The sequence below is a fragment of the Oncorhynchus mykiss genome, chromosome 6 (assembly GCF_013265735.2).
Source record: "Oncorhynchus mykiss isolate Arlee chromosome 6, USDA_OmykA_1.1, whole genome shotgun sequence".
In the NCBI taxonomy this organism is placed as follows: domain Eukaryota; kingdom Metazoa; phylum Chordata; class Actinopteri; order Salmoniformes; family Salmonidae; genus Oncorhynchus; species Oncorhynchus mykiss.
The window spans coordinates 4,187,362-4,206,329 of record NC_048570.1 but is presented as its reverse complement, the minus strand read 5'-3'; the positions used below and the strand labels follow the sequence as shown (position 1 = coordinate 4,206,329).

General features: G+C 46.8%; 1 protein-coding gene across 1 annotated transcript in view; it reads right to left on the bottom strand.

Annotated features, from left to right (window-relative positions):
- The window catches only part of LOC110511702 (ras-GEF domain-containing family member 1B-A-like), a 182,495-nt gene that overhangs the window by 119,353 nt on the left and 44,174 nt on the right, over positions 1-18,968 (bottom strand). The window contains exon 3 of the mRNA XM_036979229.1: positions 8,171-8,224. Within this exon, the coding sequence (XP_036835124.1) occupies positions 8,171-8,224 (54 nt within the window). The remainder of the gene's footprint in view (positions 1-8,170; positions 8,225-18,968) is intronic.

Sequence of the window (18,968 nt, the reverse complement as noted above, 5' to 3'; positions counted from 1 at the left end):
TCCGTGATAGAGAGTATTCACAGAAAAATGAGGATGGGAAAAACTCACTTTAACATGGCATTGCTGGCTGAAAACCTACTACAGACGAGACGATCGTACAATGCACCACATACAGTGAATATTCTGATGATTACAATTCAGTGGAGGCTGCTGAGGGGAGGACGGATCATAGTAATGGCTGGAATGGAGTTCATGGAATGGCATCAAACACAGAGTTTCAGAGTGGTGGATGCCATTCCATTCACTCCATTCCAGCCATTATTATGAGCCTGCTTCCCCTCAGCAGCCTCCACTGTTAAATGTCAAAATGTTGTATGATGATAGATGTGTTTTTATGACACTCGAGCATCTTTGGGTAACTTAAAAAGTGCAATAGAAAACCCCATGTAGTGTTATTATCTTTTGTTCGTGCCGTTGAGCTTTGCGCCAACTGAACTTCATATGCCCTCGTTTCACTTCACACAGCCAGATCAGATCACAGTTAGGTGAGCGTGGGGGCTAGCTTTACTTTACGATGAGAACAACATCAAGAGAAGAAAGAAATCCCAAAATAATAAATTAGGATTTGACTACTTTTTGTGATTAAATTAATCCACAAAGGCCCAACAGCTCATTGGAGCTAAGCCTCAAGCAGCGATATCGTGTGCCCGTGCTTCCTCTGGCTGCGGATGGTACTCATCCCTAATAGCCCCCCTATTCCCTTAAAAGTGCACCACTACTATCATGTGCCTGAACTCTCCTCTGGCTCTCACTCCGGGGTTGCGTCCCAAACGGTATCCTAATTCTCTTTATAGTGCACTATACAGGAAATATGGTGCCATCTGGGACTCGTCTCATGCCGCCTCCCCTCGAAACACTCTGGTGAGAGGTGGGGAAGAAGAGGTGGGGAAGGAGAGGTGGGGAAGGAGAGGTGGGGAAGGTGTGATGGGAAGGAGTGATGGGGAAGGTGTGATGGTGTGGTGGGGAAGGTGTGGTAGGGAAGGAGAGGTAGGGAAGGAGAGGTGGGGAAGGAGTGATGGGGATGGTGTGATGGGGAAGGAGTGATGGGGAAGGTGTGATGGGGAAGGAGAGATGGGGAAGGAGAGATGGGGAAGGAGAGGTGGGGAAGGAGAGGTGGGGAAGGTGTGATGGGAAGGAGTGATGGGGAAGGAGAGGTGGGGAAGGAGTGATGGTGTGGTGGGGAAGGTGTGATGGGGAAGGTGTGATGGTGAAGGTGTGATGGGGAAGTTGTGGTGGGGAAGGTGTGATGGGGAAGGAGTGATGGTGTGGTGGGGAAGATGTGATGGGGAAGGTATGATGGTGTGATGGGGAAGGTGTGATGGTGTGGTGGGGAAGGTGTGATGGGGAAGGAGTGGTGGGGAAGGAGTGATGGGGAAGGTGTGATGGTGTGGTGGGGAAGGTGTGATGGGAAGGAGTGATGGTGTGGTGGGGAATGTGTGGTGGGGAAGATGTGGTAGGGAAGTTGTGGTGGGGAAGGTGTGGTGGGGAAGGTGTGATGGGGAAGGTGTGATGGGGAAGGTGTGATGGGGAAGGTCTGATGGTGTGGTGGGGAAGGTGTGGTAGGGAAAGAGAGGTAGGGAATGAGAGGTGGGGAAGGAGTGATGGGGATGGTGTGATGGGGAAGGAGAGATGGGGAAGGAGAGGTGGGGAAGGAGTGATGGTGTGGTGGGGAAGGTGTGATGGGAAGGTGTGGTAGGGAAGGAGAGGTAGGGAATGAGAGGTGGGGAAGGAGAGGTGGGGAAGCTGTGATAGGAAGGAGTGATGGGGAAGGAGAGGTGGGGAAGGAGTGATGGTGTGGTGGGGAAGGTGTGATGGGGAAGGTGTAATGGGGAAGGTGTGATGGTGTGATGGGGAAGGAGTGATGGTGTGATGGGGAAGGAGTGATGGTGTGATGGGGAAGGTGTGATGGGGAAGTTGTGGTGGGGAAGGTGTGATGGGGAAGGAGTGATGGTGTGGTGGGGAAGGTGTGATGGGGAAGGTATGATGGTGTGGTGGGGAATGTGTGGTGGGGAAGGTGTGGTATGGAAGGTGTGGTGGGGAAGGTGTGGTGGGGAAGGTGTGGTGGGGAAGGTGTGATGGGGAAGGAGTGATGGGGTGGGTGTGATGGGGAAGGAGTGATGGGGTGGGTGTGATGGGGAAGGAGTGATGGGGAAGGAGAGGTGGGGAAGGTGTGATGGTGTGATGGGGAAGGTGGGTGGGGAAGGAGAGGTGGGGAAGGTGTGATGGGAAGGAGTGATGGGGAGGAGAGGTGGGGAAGGAGAGGTGTGGAAGGAGAGATGGGTAGGAGAGATGGGGAAGAACTGATGGGGAAGGAGTGGTGGGGAAGGAGTGATGGGGAAGTTGTGGTGGGGAAGGAGAGGTGGGGAAGGTGTGATGGTGTGATGGGGAAGGAGTGATGGTGTGGTGGGGAAGGTGTAATGGGGAAGGTGTGATGGGGAAGGTGTGATGGTGTGATGTGGAAGGAGTGATGGTGTGGTTGGGAAGGTGTGATGGGGAAGGAGTGATGGGGAAGGTGGGATGGTGTGGTGGGGAAGGTGTGATGGGGAAGTTGTGGTGGGGAAGGTGGGATGGTGTGGTGGGGAAGGTGGGATGGTGTGGTGGGGAAGGTGTGATGGGGAAGTTGTGGTGGGGAAAGTGTGATGGGGAAGGTGTGATGGGGAAGGTGTGATGGGGAAGGAGTGATGGGGATGGTATGATGGTGTGATGGGGAAGGTGTGATGGTGTTGTTGGGAAGGTGTGATGGTGTGATGGGGAAGGTGTGATGGTGTGATGGGGAAGGTGTGATGGGGAAGGTGTGATGGTGTGATGGGGAAGGAGTGATGGTGTTGTGGGGAATGTGTGGTGGGAAGGTGTGGTGGGGAAGGTGTGGTAGGGAAGGTGTGGTGGGGAAGGTGTGGTGGGGAAGGTGTGATGGAGAAGGTGTGATGGGGAAGGAGTGATGGGGAAGGAGTGATGGGGAAGGTGTGATGGTGTGATGGGGATGGTGTGGTGGGGAAGGTGTGGTAGGGAAGGTGTGGTGGGGAAGGTGTGATGGTGTGATGGGGAAGGAGTGATGGTGTGGTGGGAAAGGTGTGATGGGGAAGGTGTGATGGGGAAGGTGTGATGGTGTGATGGGGAAGGAGTGATGATGTGGTTGGGAAGGTGTGATGGGGAAGGAGTGATGGGGAAGGTGGGATGGTGTGGTGCGGAAGGTGTGATGGGGAAGTTGTGGTGGGGAAGGATTGGTGGTGTGGTGGGGAAGGAGTGGTGGGGAAGGAGTGATGGGGAAGGTGGGATGGTGTGGTGGGGAAGGTGTGATGAGGAAGTTGTGGTGGGAAAGGTGTGATGGGGAAGGTGTGATGGGGAAGGTGTGATGGGGAAGGAGTGATGGGGATGGTATGATGGTGTGGTGGGGAAGGTGTGATGGGGAAGGAGTGATGGTGTGGTGGGGAATGTGTGGTGGGGAAGGTGTGGTATGGAAGGTGTGGTGGGGAAGGTGTGGTGGGGAAGGTGTGGTGGGGAAGGTGTGATGGGGAAGGAGTGATGGGGTGGGTGTGATGGGGAAGGAGTGATGGGGTGGGTGTGATGGGGAAGGAGTGATGGGGAAGGAGAGGTGGGGAAGGTGTGATGGTGTGATGGGGAAAGTGGGGTGGGGAAGGAGAGGTGGGGAAGGTGTGATGGGAAGGAGTGATGGGGAGGAGAGGTGGGGAAGGAGAGGTGTGGAAGGAGAGATGGGAAGGAGAGATGGGGAAGAACTGATGGGGAAGGAGTGGTGGGGAAGGAGTGATGGGGAAGTTGTGGTGGGGAAGGAGAGGTGGGGAAAGTGTGATGGTGTGATGGGGAAGGAGTGATGGTGTGGTGGGGAAGGTGTGATGGGGAAGGTGTGATGGGGAAGGTGTGATGGTGTGATGTGGAAGGAGTGATGGTGTGGTTGGGAAGGTGTGATGGGGAAGGAGTGATGGGGAAGGTGGGATGGTGTGGTGGGGAAGGTGTGATGGGGAAGTTGTGGTGGGGAAGGAGTGGTGGTGTGGTGGGGAAGGTGGGATGGTGTGGTGGGGAAGGTGTGATGGGGAAGGAGTGATGGGGATGGTATGATGGTGTGATGGGGAAGGTGTGATGGGGAAGGAGTGGTGGGGAAGGAGTGATGGGGAAGGTGTGATGGGGAAGGTGTGATGGGGAAGGAGTAATGGTGAAGGTGTGATGGGGAAGGAGTGATGGTGTTGTGGGGAATGTGTGGTGGGAAGGTGTGGTGGGGAAGGTGTGGTAGGGAAGGTGTGGTGGGGAAGGTGTGGTGGGGAAGGTGTGATGGAGAAGGTGTGATGGGGAAGGAGTGATGGGGAAGGAGTGATGGGGAAGGTGTGATGGTGTGATGGGGATGGTGTGGTGGGGAAGGTGTGGTAGGGAAGGTGTGGTGGGGAAGGTGTGATGGTGTGATGGGGAAGGAGTGATGGTGTGGTGGGAAAGGTGTGATGGGGAAGGTGTGATGGGGAAGGTGTGATGGTGTGATGGGGAAGGAGTGATGATGTGGTTGGGAAGGTGTGATGGGGAAGGAGTGATGGGGAAGGTGGGATGGTGTGGTGCGGAAGGTGTGATGGGGAAGTTGTGGTGGGGAAGGAGTGGTGGTGTGGTGGGGAAGGACTGGTGGGGAAGGAGTGATGGGGAAGGTGGGATGGTGTGGTGGGGAAGGTGTGATGGGGAATTTGTGGTGGGAAAGGTGTGATGGGGAAGGTGTGATGGGGAAGGTGTGATGGGGAAGGAGTGATGGGGATGGTATGATGGTGTGATGGGGAAGGTGTGATGGTGTGGTTGGGAAGGTGTGATGGGGTGATGGGGAAGGTGTGATGGTGTGATGGGGAAGGTGTGATGGGGAAGGTGTGATGGTGTGATGGGGAAGGTGTGATGGTTTGGTTGGGAAGGTGTGATGGGGAAGGAGTGGTGGGGAAGGAGTGATGGGGAAGGTGTGATGGTGTGGTGGGGAAGGTGTGATGGGGAAGGAGTAATGGTGAAGGTGTGATGGGGAAGGAGTGATGGTGTTGTGGGGAATGTGTGGTGGGAAGGTGTGGTGGGGAAGGTGTGGTAGGGAAGGTGTGGTGGGGAAGGTGTGGTGGGGAAGGTGTGATGGAGAAGGTGTGATTGGGAAGGAGTGATGGGGAAGGAGTGGTGGGGAAGGAGTGATTGGGAAGGAGTGGTAGGGAAGGAGAGGTGGGGGGGTTCTCTGGTCATTGTGGGGAGGATGGGGGGGATGTAAGGGGAGACTCAGGGGACGGAAGAATGGGAGGGTGACTGATAAGCAACCGTGGCTGTTGCGTGGGACGGGAGGAATGGAAGAATGGCCCTGAGAGGGGATGGCTGCGGTTTTGCGGACTCCTAATCAATTGTGCCATTTTGTTTGTTGACCAAACTCAATGAGTTGTTTAAGGCCATAAGCAAACAAGAAAATGCTCATCCAGAAGTGGCGCTCCTAGTGGCCGGGGACTTTAATGCAGGCAAACTTAAATCCATTTTACCTCATTTCTACCAGCATGTCAGATGTGCAACCAGAGGGAAAACAATTCTAGACCACCTTTACTCCACAGAAAGAGATGCGTACAAAGCTTTCCCTCGCCTTCCATTTGGAAAATCTGACCGTAATTCGATCCACCTGATTCCTGCCTACAAGCAAAAACTAAAGCAGGATATACCAGTGACTCTCTCTATATGGAAGTGGTCAGATGATGCGGATGCTACGCTACAGGACTGTTTTGCACAGACTGGAATATGTTCCGGGATTCATCCAATGGCATTGAGGAGTATACCATCTCAGTCACTGGCTTCAATAAGTGCATCGATGACGTCGTCCCCACAGTGACCGTACGTACATTTCCCAACCAGAAGCCATGGATTACAGGCAACATCCACACCGAGCTAAAGGCTAGAGCTGCCGCCCTGCAAGGAGCGGGACACTAATCCAGACGCATATAAGAAATCCCACTATGCCCTCAGATGAACCATCAAACAGGCAAAGCGTCAATACAGGATTAAGATTGAATCCTACTACACTGGCTCTGACACTCAGATGTGGCAAACTATTACAGACTACCAAGGGAAACCAAGCCGCGAGCTGCCCAGTGACACAAGCCTGCCAGATGAGCTAAATGCCTTTTATGCTCACTTTGAGGCAAGCAACACTGAAGCATGCATGAGAGCACCAGCTGTTCCGGACGACTGTGTGATCACGCTCTCTGTAGCAGATGTGAGCAACACCTTTAAACAGGTCAACATTCACAAGGCCGCAGGGCCAAGGACGTGTACTCTGAGCATGCGCTGACCAACTGGCAAGTGTCTTCACTGACATTTTCAACCTCTCCTTGACCGAGACTGTAATACCTACATGTTTCAAGCAGACCACCATAGTCTGTGTGCCTAAGAAACGAAGGTAACCTGCCTAAATGACTAACCCCCGTGGCACTCACGTCTGTAGCCATGAAGTGCTTTGAAAGGCTGATCATTGCTCACAACACCATCATCCCAGAAACCCTAGACCAACTACAATTTGCATACCGCCCCAACAGATCCACAGATGACGCAATCTCCTAACAGATCCACAGATGACGCAATCTCACTCACACTCCACACTGCCCTTTCCCATCTGGACAAAAGGAACACCTATGTGAGAATGCTGTTCATTGACTACAGCTCAGCGTTCAACACCATAGTGCCCACAAAGCTCATCACTAAGCTAAGGACCCTGGGACTAAATACCTCCCTCTGCAACTGGATCCTGGACTTCCTGACGGGCCGTCCCCAGGTGGTAAGGGTAGGCAATAAAACATCTGCCATGCTGATCCTCAATACGGGGGCCCCTCAGGGGTGTGTGCTTAGTCCCCTCCAGTACTCCCTGTTCACCCACGACGGCGTGGCCGACCACGACTCCAACACCATCATTAAGTTTGTTGACGACATTACGGTGGTAGGCCTGATCACCGACAATGATGAGACAGCCAATAGGGAGGAGGTCAGTGTGGTGCCAGGATAACAACATCTCCCTCAATGTGAGCAAGACAAAGAAGACGATCATGGACTACAGCAAAAGGAGGGCCGAACATGTCCTCTTCACATCGACGGGGCTGTATTGGAGCAAGTTTGAGAGTTTCAAGATCCTTGTTGACCACATCACCAACAAACTATCATGGTTCAAACACACCAAGCCTCCACATTGACAACTTTAGTTGAGGTGGGTGGATGGGGACTAAGGGGGTTGGGGGGGATGAGTTGGAAGGGAGCCTTTTGTGTTTATTTTCCTTGCATAGCAAATATTACTAAACTGTTGATCCTCATCTTTTTTATTTTAGATTTTTTTTGTATTCGTCGCTACAACTCCCGTACGGGCTCGGGAGAGACGAAGGTTGAAAGCCATGCGTCCTCCGAAACACAACCCAACCAAGCCGCACTGCTTCTTAACACAGCACGCAACCAACCCGGAAGCCAGCTGCACCAATGTGTCGGAGGAAACACCGTACACCTAGCCACGTGGTCAACGTGCACTGCGCCCGGCCCGCCACAGGAGTCGCTAGTGTGCGATGAGACAAGGATATCCCTACCGGCCAATCCCTCCCTAACCCGGTCGACACTGGGCCAATTGTGCGTCGCCCCACGGACCTCCCAGTCGCAGCCGGCTGAGACAGAGCCTGGGCTCGATCCCAGAGTCTCTGGTGGCACTGCTAGTACTGCGATGCAGTGCCTTAGGGAGGCCCTCTGTTCCTTATCTTTGGATGCATTTCTCTGATTGGTCTTTTGTTCTGTCAAGTGACAGTACAAGAAAATCTGAAATTAGAATATGATGTGAAAATATGAAATTAGAATATGAAATTGAAATATGAAATTAGAATATGAAATTAAAATATGAAATTAGAATATGAAATGAAAATATGAAATGAAAATATGAAATTAGAATATGAAATGAAAATATGAAACGAAAATACAAAATTTGAATATGAAATGAAAATATGAAATGAAAATATGAAGTGAAAATAAGAAATGAAAATATAATAATTGAAAATATCTGAATTAATGTGACTTGTGACTTTGAGTGTTGTACCTGTAATCACGGGCCGATAAGAAGGAAGCCCGCCGTTTTATCACAGCCAATCAGAAGGAAGCCCGCCGTTTTATCACAGCCAATCAGAATGAAGTTAAGGAGGAAGTGACTCACCCTTTTGTTGTCATATATTGGCTTCTCATTGGTCAACGTCCCAAAGATTGTGGGCTGAAAGGGGAGAAGAAAAAACATCTGATTTACATTCAGTTGAATGAACCAAATACCAATTACCTGAATACCAATTACCTGAATACCAATTACCTGAATACCAATTACCTGAATACCAATTACCTGAAAACCAATTACCTGAAAACCAATTACCAGAAAACCAATTACCTGAAAACCAATTACCTGAATACCAATTACCTGAATACCAATTACCTGAATACCAATTACCTGAAAACCAATTACCTGAATACCAATTACCTGAAAACCAATTACCTGAATATCAATTACCTGAAAACCAATTACCTGAATACCAATTACCTGAATACCAATTACCTGAATACCAATTACCTGAATACCAATTACCTGAAAACCAATTACCTGAATACCAATTACCTGAAAACCAATTACCTGAATATCAATTACCTGAATACCAATTACCTGAATACCAATTACCTGAATACCAATTACCTGAATACCAATTACCTGAAAACCAATTACCTGAATACCAATTACCTGAATACCAATTACCTGAATACCAATTACCTGAATACCAATTACCTAAATACCAATTACCTGAATACCAATTACCTGAAAACCAATTACCTGAATACCAATTACCTGAAAACCAATTACCTGAAAACCAATTACCTGAATACCAATTACCTGAATACCAATTACCTGAAAACCAATTACCTGAATACCAATTACCTAAATACCAATTACCTAAAAAACAATTACCTGAATACCAATTACCTGAAAACCAATTACCTAAATACCAATTACCTGAATACCAATTACCTAAATACCAATTACCTGAATACCAATTACCTGAATACCAATTACCTGAATACCAATTACCTGAATACCAATTACCTGAATACCAATTACCTGAATACCAATTACCTGAAAACCAATTACCTGAAAACCAATTACCTGAAAACCAATTACCTGAATACCAATTACCTGAATACCAATTACCTGAAAACCAATTACCTGAATACCAATTACCTGAAAACCAATTACCTGAATATCAATTACCTGAAAACCAATTACCTGAATACCAATTACCTGAATACCAATTACCTGAATACCAATTACCTGAATACCAATTACCTGAAAACCAATTACCTGAATACCAATTACCTGAAAACCAATTACCTGAATATCAATTACCTGAATACCAATTACCTGAATACCAATTACCTGAATACCAATTACCTGAAAACCAATTACCTGAATACCAATTACCTGAATACCAATTACCTGAATACCAATTACCTGAATACCAATTACCTGAATACCAATTACCTGAATACCAATTACCTGAAAACCAATTACCTGAAAACCAATTACCTGAAAACCAATTACCTGAAAACCAATTACCTGAATACCAATTACCTGAATACCAATTACCTGAATACCAATTACCTGAAAACCAATTACCTGAATACCAATTACCTGAAAACCAATTACCTGAATATCAATTACCTGAAAACCAATTACCTGAATACCAATTACCTGAATACCAATTACCTGAATACCAATTACCTGAATACCAATTACCTGAAAACCAATTACCTGAATACCAATTACCTGAAAACCAATTACCTGAATATCAATTACCTGAATACCAATTACCTGAATACCAATTACCTGAATACCAATTACCTGAAAACCAATTACCTGAATACCAATTACCTGAATACCAATTACCTGAATACCAATTACCTGAATACCAATTACCTGAATACCAATTACCTAAATACCAATTACCTGAATACCAATTACCTGAAAACCAATTACCTGAATACCAATTACCTGAAAACCAATTACCTGAAAACCAATTACCTGAATACCAATTACCTGAATACCAATTACCTGAAAACCAATTACCTGAATACCAATTACCTAAATACCAATTACCTAAAAAACAATTACCTGAATACCAATTACCTGAAAACCAATTACCTAAATATCAATTACCTGAATACCAATTACCTAAATACCAATTACCTGAAAACCAATTACCTAAATGCCAATTACCTGAATACCAATTACCTGAATACCAATTACCTGAAAACCAATTACCTAAATACCAATTACCTAAAAACCAATTACCTAAAAACCAATTACCTGAAAACCAATTACCTAAATACCAATTACCTGAATACCAATTACCTAAAAACCAATTACCTGAAAACCAATTACCTAAATACCAATTACCTGAAAACCAATTACCTAAATACCAATTACCTGAAAACCAATTACCTAAATACTAATTACCTGAAAACCAATTACCTAAAAACCAATTACCTAAATACCAATTACCCGAATACCAATTACCTAAAAACCAATTACCTAAATACCAATTACCTGAAAACCAATTACCTATATACCAATTACCTATATACCAATTACCTGAAAACCAATTACCTAAATACCAATTACCTGAATACCAATTACCTAAATACTAATTACCTGAATACCAATTACCTGAATACCAATTACCTGAATAACAATTACCTGAATACCAATTACCTGAATACCAATTACCTGAATACCAATTACCTGAATACCAATTACCTAAATACCAATTACCTAAATACCAATTACCTGAATACCAATTACCTGAAAACCAATTACCTGAATACCAATTACCTGAAAACCAATTACCTGAAAACCAATTACCTGAATACCAATTACCTGAATACCAATTACCTGAAAACCAATTACCTGAATACCAATTACCTAAATACCAATTACCTAAAAACCAATTACCTGAATACCAATTACCTGAAAACCAATTACCTGAAAACCAATTACCTGAATACCAATTACCTAAATACCAATTACCTAAAAACCAATTACCTGAATACCAATTACCTGAATACCAATTACCTGAAAACCAATTACCTGAATACCAATTACCTGAAAACCAATTACCTGAAAACCAATTACCTGAATACCAATTACCTGAATACAAATTACCTGAAAACCAATTACCTGAATACCAATTACCTAAAAACCAATTACCTAAAAACCAATTACCTGAAAACCAATTACCTAAATACCAATTACCTGAATACCAATTACCTAAAAACCAATTACCTGAAAACCAATTACCTAAATACCAATTACCTGAAAACCAATTACCTAAATACCAATTACCTGAAAACCAATTACCTAAATACCAATTACCTGAAAACCAATTACCTAAATACTAATTACCTGAAAACCAATTACCTAAATACCAATTACCTGAATACCAATTACCTGAATACCAATTACCTGAATACCAATTACCTGAATACCAATTACCTGAATACCAATTACCTGAATATCAATTACCTGAATACCAATTACCTGAATACCAATTACCTGAATACCAATTACCTGAATACCAATTACCTGAATACCAATTACCTGAAAACCAATTACCTGAATACCAATTACCTGAATACCAATTACCTGAATACCAATTACCTGAATACCAATTACCTGAATACAATTACCTGAATACCAATTACCTGAATACCAATTACCTGAATACCAATTACCTGAATACCAATTACCTGAATACCAATTACCTGAATACCAATTACCTGAAAACCAATTACCTGAATACCAATTACCTGAATACCAATTACCTGAATACCAATTACCTGACTACCAATTACCTGAATACCAATTACCTGAATACCAATTACCTGAATACCAATTACCTGAATACCAATTACCTGAATATCAATTACCTGAATATCAATTACCTGAATACCAATTACCTGAATACCAATTACCTGAATACCAATTACCTGAATACCAATTACCTGAAAACCAATTACCTGAAAACCAATTACCTGAAAACCAATTACCTGAATACCAATTACCTAAATACCAATTACCTAAATACCAATTACCTGAATACCAATTACCTAAATACCAATTACCTAAATACCAATTACCTGAATACCAATTACCTGAATACCAATTACCTGAAAACCAATTACCTGAAAACCAATTACCTGAAAACCAATTACCTGAAAACCAATTACCTGAATACCAATTACCTAAATACCAATTACCTAAATACCAATTACCTGAATACCAATTACCTAAATACCAATTACCTAAATACCAATTACCTGAATACCAATTACCTAAATACCAATTACCTAAATACCAATAACCTGAAAACCAATTACCTGAAAACCAATTACCTGTGTTTCAAGTGATTCACATACCATATCACTGTACCCATAATGATGACTGCTGTTTTATCAACCACCTGAAAACCAATTACCTGTTCACATACCATATCACTGTACCCATAATGATGACTTCTGTTTTATCAACCACCTGAAAACCAATTACCTGTTCACATACCATATCACTGTACCCATAATGATGACTTCTGTTTTATCAACCACCTGAAAACCAATTACCTGTTCACATACCATATCACTGTACCCATAATGATGACTTCTGTTTTATCAACCACCTGAAAACCAATTACCTGTTCACATACCATATCACTGTACCCATAATGATGACTGCTGTTTTATCAACCACCTGAAAACCAATTACCTGTTCACATACCATATCACTGTACCCATAATGATGACTTCTGTTTTATCAACCACCTGAAAACCAATTACCTGTTCACATATCATATCACTGTACCCATAATGATGACTGCTGTTTTATCAACCACCTGAAAACCAATTACCTGTTCACATACCATATCACTGTACCCATAATGATGACTTCTGTTTTATCAACCACCTGAAAACCAATTACCTGTTCACATACCATATCACTGTACCCATAATGATGACTGCTGTTTTATCAACCACCTGAAAACCAATTACCTGTTCACATACCATATCACTGTACCCATAATGATGACTTCTGTTTTATCAACCACCTGAAAACCAAATCAAAAGGAGAAAACTCATATACAGTGGGGCAATAAAGTATTTAGTCAGCCACCAATTGTGCAAGTTCTCCCACTCAAAAAGATGAGAGAGGCCTGTAATTTTCATCATAGGTACACTTCAACTATGACAGACAAAATGAGGGAAAAGAAATCCAGAAAATCACATTGTAGGATTTTTTATGAATTTATTTGCAAATCATGGTGCCCCACTGTAGTTTAAAATGGTCTTTATTATAATGCCATGTTCAATAGACAACATCTTTAAAACTCTGATGTGTTTTTACATGGCCTTCGTCAGGGACTACGGACAAATAAAGAAAAAAATGTCTCAGACATCTCCTCCGTGTTTATGTTTCTGTGCTCATTGCTATTCTAGATCAGGCTGCGTGCCAACACAGTTCATTATACGCTTGGTTAGGTGTTATATGCTTGGTTAGGTGTTCTTGGCTTTGTCATCTTAATCCAGTTGTCTGTCTCTGCATCCGTACGAGGACTACCCATGGAGACAGAATGTATTATGTTGTACTATCTGGCTCTTTGGAGTTTAACTTTGGGCAGGGGATTGAAGTCCCAGCCACTTGGTGTGGGTGGGACCTATTACCTATATCTAGTGCACTACTTTAGACCAGGGCCCATAGAGCTATGGAAAAACATAGTGCACTACTTTAGACCAGGGCCTATAGGGAATAGGGTGCACTACTTTAGACCAGGGCCTATAGGGAAAAGGGTACTCTACTTTAGACCAGGGTCTATAGGGAATAGGGTGCACTACTTTAGACCAGGACCTATAGGGAATAGGGTGCACTACTTTAGACCAGGGTCTATACGGAAAAAGGTGCACTACTTTAGACCAGGACCTATAGGGAATAGGGTGCACTATATTAGACCAGAGTCTATAGGAAATAGGGTGCACTACTTTAGACCATGGTCTATAGGGAATAGGGTGCACTACTTTAGACCATGGTCTATAGGGAATAGGGTGCACTACTTTAGACAAGGACCTATAGGGAATAGGGTGCACTATATTAGACCAGAGTCTATGGGGAATAGGGTGCACTACTTTGGGAATGGACAGTGATTACTCAAAGAGGGCAGTGGTCTGTACTGGTCTGGAGCTCATGACCCCCTCTAAAGCAGTGTTTCTGACCCAGTGGTCTGTACTGGTCTGGAGCTCATGACCCCCTCTAAAGCAGTGTTTATCCCCCAGTGGTCTGTACTGGTCTGGAGCTCATGACCCCCACCAAAGCAGTGTTTATCCCCCAGTGGTCTGTACTGGTCTGGAGTTCATGACCCCCACTAAAGCAGTGTTTCTGACCCAGTGGTCTGTACTGGTCTGGAGCTCATGACCCCCACTAAAGCAGTGTTTATCCCCCAGTGGTCTGTACTGGTCTGGAGCTCATGACCCCCTCTAAAGCAGTGTTTATCCCCCAGTGGTCTGTACTGGTCTGGAGCTCATGACCCCTCTAAAGCAGTGTTTATCCCCCAGTGGTCTGTACTGGTCTGGAGTTCATGACCCCCTCTAAAGCAGTGTTTATCCCCCAGTGGTCTGTACTGGTCTGGAGCTCATGACCCCCTCTAAAGCAGTGTTTATCCCCCAGTGGTCTGTACTGGTCTGGAGTTCATGACCCCCTCTAAAGCAGTGTTTATCCCCCAGTGGTCTGTACAGGTCTGGAGCTCATGACCCCCACTAAAGCAGTGTTTATCCCCCAGTGGTCTGTACTGGTCTGGAGCTCATGACCCCCTCTAAAGCAGTGTTTATCCCCCAGTGGTCTGTACTGGTCTGGAGTTCATGACCCCCACTAAAGCAGTGTTTCTGACCCAGTGGTCTGTACTGGTCTGGAGCTCATGACCCCCACTAAAGCAGTGTTTATCCCCCAGTGGTCTGTACTGGTCTGGAGCTCATGACCCCCTCTAAAGCAGTGTTTATCCCCCAGTGGTCTGTACTGGTCTGGAGCTCATGACCCCTCTAAAGCAGTGTTTATCCCCCAGTGGTCTGTACTGGTCTGGAGTTCATGACCCCCTCTAAAGCAGTGTTTATCCCCCAGTGGTCTGTACTGGTCTGGAGCTCATGACCCCCTCTAAAGCAGTGTTTATCCCCCAGTGGTCTGTACTGGTCTGGAGTTCATGAGCCCTTCTAAAGCAGTGTTTATCCCCCAGTGGTCTGTACAGGTCTGGAGCTCATGACCCCCACTAAAGCAGTGTTTATCCCCCAGTGGTCTGTACTGGTCTGGAGCTCATGACCCCCTCTAAAGCAGTGTTTATCCCCCAGTGGTCTGTACTGGTCTGGAGTTCATGACCCCCTCTAAAGCAGTGTTTATCCCCCAGTGGTCTGTACTGGTCTGGAGCTCATGACCCCCACTAAAGCAGTGTTTATCCCCCAGTGGTCTGTACTGGTCTGGAGCTCATGACCCCCTCTAAAGCAGTGTTTATCCCCCAGTGGTCTGTACTGGTCTTTAGTTCATGACCCCCTCTAAAGCAGTGTTTATCCCCCAGTGGTCTGTACTGGTCTGGAGCTCATGACCCCCACTAAAGCAGTGTTTATCCCCCAGTGGTCTGTACTGGTCTGGAGCTCATGACCCCCTCTAAAGCAGTGGTTCTGACCCAGTGGTCTGTACTGGTCTGGAGTTCATGACCCCCACTAAAGCAGTGTTTATCACCCAGTGGTCTGTACTGGTCTGGAGCTCATGACCCCCTCTAAAGCAGTGTTTCTGACCCAGTGGTCTGTACTGGTCTGGAGTTCATGACCCCCTCTAAAGCAGTGTTTATCCCCCAGTGGTCTGTACTGGTCTGGAGCTCATGACCCCCTCTAAAGCAGTGTTTCTGACCCAGTGGTCTGTACTGGTCTGGAGCTCATGACCCCCTCTAAAGCAGTGTTTCTGACCCAGTGGTCTGTACTGGTCTGGAGCTCATGACCCCCTCTAAAGCAGTGTTTATCCCCCAGTGGTCTGTACTGGTCTGGAGCTCATGACCCCCACTAAAGCAGTGTTTCTGACCCAGTGGTCTGTACTGGTCTGGAGCTCATGACCCCCTCTAAAGCAGTGTTTATCCCCCAGTGGTCTGTACTGGTCTGGAGCTCATGACCCCCACTAAAGCAGTGTTTATCCCCCAGTGGTCTGTACTGGTCTGGAGCTCATGACCCCCTCTAAAGCAGTGTTTATCCCCCAGTGGTCTGTACTGGTCTGGAGCTCATGACCCCCTCTAAAGCAGTGTTTATCCCCCAGTGGTCTGTACTGGTCTGGAGCTCATGACCCCCTCTAAAGCAGTGTTTCTGACCCAGTGGTCTGTACTGGTCTGGAGCTCATGACCCCCTCTAAAGCAGTGTTTAGCCCCCAGTGGTCTGTACTGGTCTGGAGCTCATGACCCCCACTAAAGCAGTGTTTCTGACCCAGTGGTCTGTACTGGTCTGGAGCTCATGACCCCCTCTAAAGCAGTGTTTATCCCCCAGTGGTCTGTACTGGTCTGGAGTTCATGACCCCCTCTAAAGCAGTGTTTATCCCCCAGTGGTCTGTACAGGTCTGGAGCTCATGACCCCCACTAAAGCAGTGTTTATCCCCCAGTGGTCTGTACTGGTCTGGAGCTCATGACCCCCTCTAAAGCAGTGTTTATCCCCCAGTGGTCTGTACTGGTCTGGAGTTCATGACCCCCACTAAAGCAGTGTTTCTGACCCAGTGGTCTGTACTGGTCTGGAGCTCATGACCCCCACTAAAGCAGTGTTTATCCCCCAGTGGTCTGTACTGGTCTGGAGCTCATGACCCCCTCTAAAGCAGTGTTTATCCCCCAGTGGTCTGTACTGGTCTGGAGCTCATGACCCCTCTAAAGCAGTGTTTATCCCCCAGTGGTCTGTACTGGTCTGGAGTTCATGACCCCCTCTAAAGCAGTGTTTATCCCCCAGTGGTCTGTACTGGTCTGGAGCTCATGACCCCCTCTAAAGCAGTGTTTATCCCCCAGTGGTCTGTACTGGTCTGGAGTTCATGAGCCCTTCTAAAGCAGTGTTTATCCCCCAGTGGTCTGTACAGGTCTGGAGCTCATGACCCCCACTAAAGCAGTGTTTATCCCCCAGTGGTCTGTACTGGTCTGGAGCTCATGACCCCCTCTAAAGCAGTGTTTATCCCCCAGTGGTCTGTACTGGTCTGGAGTTCATGACCCCCTCTAAAGCAGTGTTTATCCCCCAGTGGTCTGTACTGGTCTGGAGCTCATGACCCCCACTAAAGCAGTGTTTATCCCCCAGTGGTCTGTACTGGTCTGGAGCTCATGACCCCCTCTAAAGCAGTGTTTATCCCCCAGTGGTCTGTACTGGTCTTTAGTTCATGACCCCCTCTAAAGCAGTGTTTATCCCCCAGTGGTCTGTACTGGTCTGGAGCTCATGACCCCCACTAAAGCAGTGTTTATCCCCCAGTGGTCTGTACTGGTCTGGAGCTCATGACCCCCTCTAAAGCAGTGGTTCTGACCCAGTGGTCTGTACTGGTCTGGAGTTCATGACCCCCACTAAAGCAGTGTTTATCACCCAGTGGTCTGTACTGGTCTGGAGCTCATGACCCCCTCTAAAGCAGTGTTTCTGACCCAGTGGTCTGTACTGGTCTGGAGTTCATGACCCCCTCTAAAGCAGTGTTTATCCCCCAGTGGTCTGTACTGGTCTGGAGCTCATGACCCCCTCTAAAGCAGTGTTTCTGACCCAGTGGTCTGTACTGGTCTGGAGCTCATGACCCCCTCTAAAGCAGTGTTTCTGACCCAGTGGTCTGTACTGGTCTGGAGCTCATGACCCCCTCTAAAGCAGTGTTTATCCCCCAGTGGTCTGTACTGGTCTGGAGCTCATGACCCCCACTAAAGCAGTGTTTCTGACCCAGTGGTCTGTACTGGTCTGGAGCTCATGACCCCCTCTAAAGCAGTGTTTATCCCCCAGTGGTCTGTACTGGTCTGGAGCTCATGACCCCCACTAAAGCAGTGTTTATCCCCCAGTGGTCTGTACTGGTCTGGAGCTCATGACCCCCTCTAAAGCAGTGTTTATCCCCCAGTGGTCTGTACTGGTCTGGAGCTCATGACCCCCTCTAAAGCAGTGTTTATCCCCCAGTGGTCTGTACTGGTCTGGAGCTCATGACCCCCTCTAAAGCAGTGTTTCTGACCCAGTGGTCTGTACTGGTCTGGAGCTCATGACCCCCTCTAAAGCAGTGTTTAGCCCCCAGTGGTCTGTACTGGTCTGGAGCTCATGACCCCCACTAAAGCAGTGTTTCTGACCCAGTGGTCTGTACTGGTCTGGAGCTCATGACCCCCTCTAAAGCAGTGTTTATCCCCCAGTGGTCTGTACTGGTCTAGAGCTCATGACCCCCACTAAAGCAGTGTTTCTGACCCAGTGGTCTGTACTGGTCTGGAGCTCATGACCCCCTCTAAAGCAGTGTTTATCCCCCAGTGGTCTGTACTGGTCTGGAGCTCATGACCCCCACTAAAGCAGTGTTTATCCCCCAGTGGTCTGTACTGGTCTGGAGCTCATGACCCCCTCTAAAGCAGTGTTTATCCCCCAGTGGTCTGTACTGGTCTGGAGCTCATGACCCCCTCTAAAGCAGTGTTTATCCCCCAGTGGTCTGTACTGGTCTGGAGCTCATGACCCCCTCTAAAGCAGTGTTTCTGACCCAGTGGTCTGTACTGGTCTGGAGCTCATGACCCCCTCTAAAGCAGTGTTTATCCCCCAGTGGTCTGTACTGGTCTGGAGCTCATGACCCCCACTAAAGCAGTGTTTATCCCCCAGTGGTCTGTACTGGTCTGAAGCTCATGACCCCCTCTAAAGCAGTGTTTATCCCCCAGTGGTCTGTACTG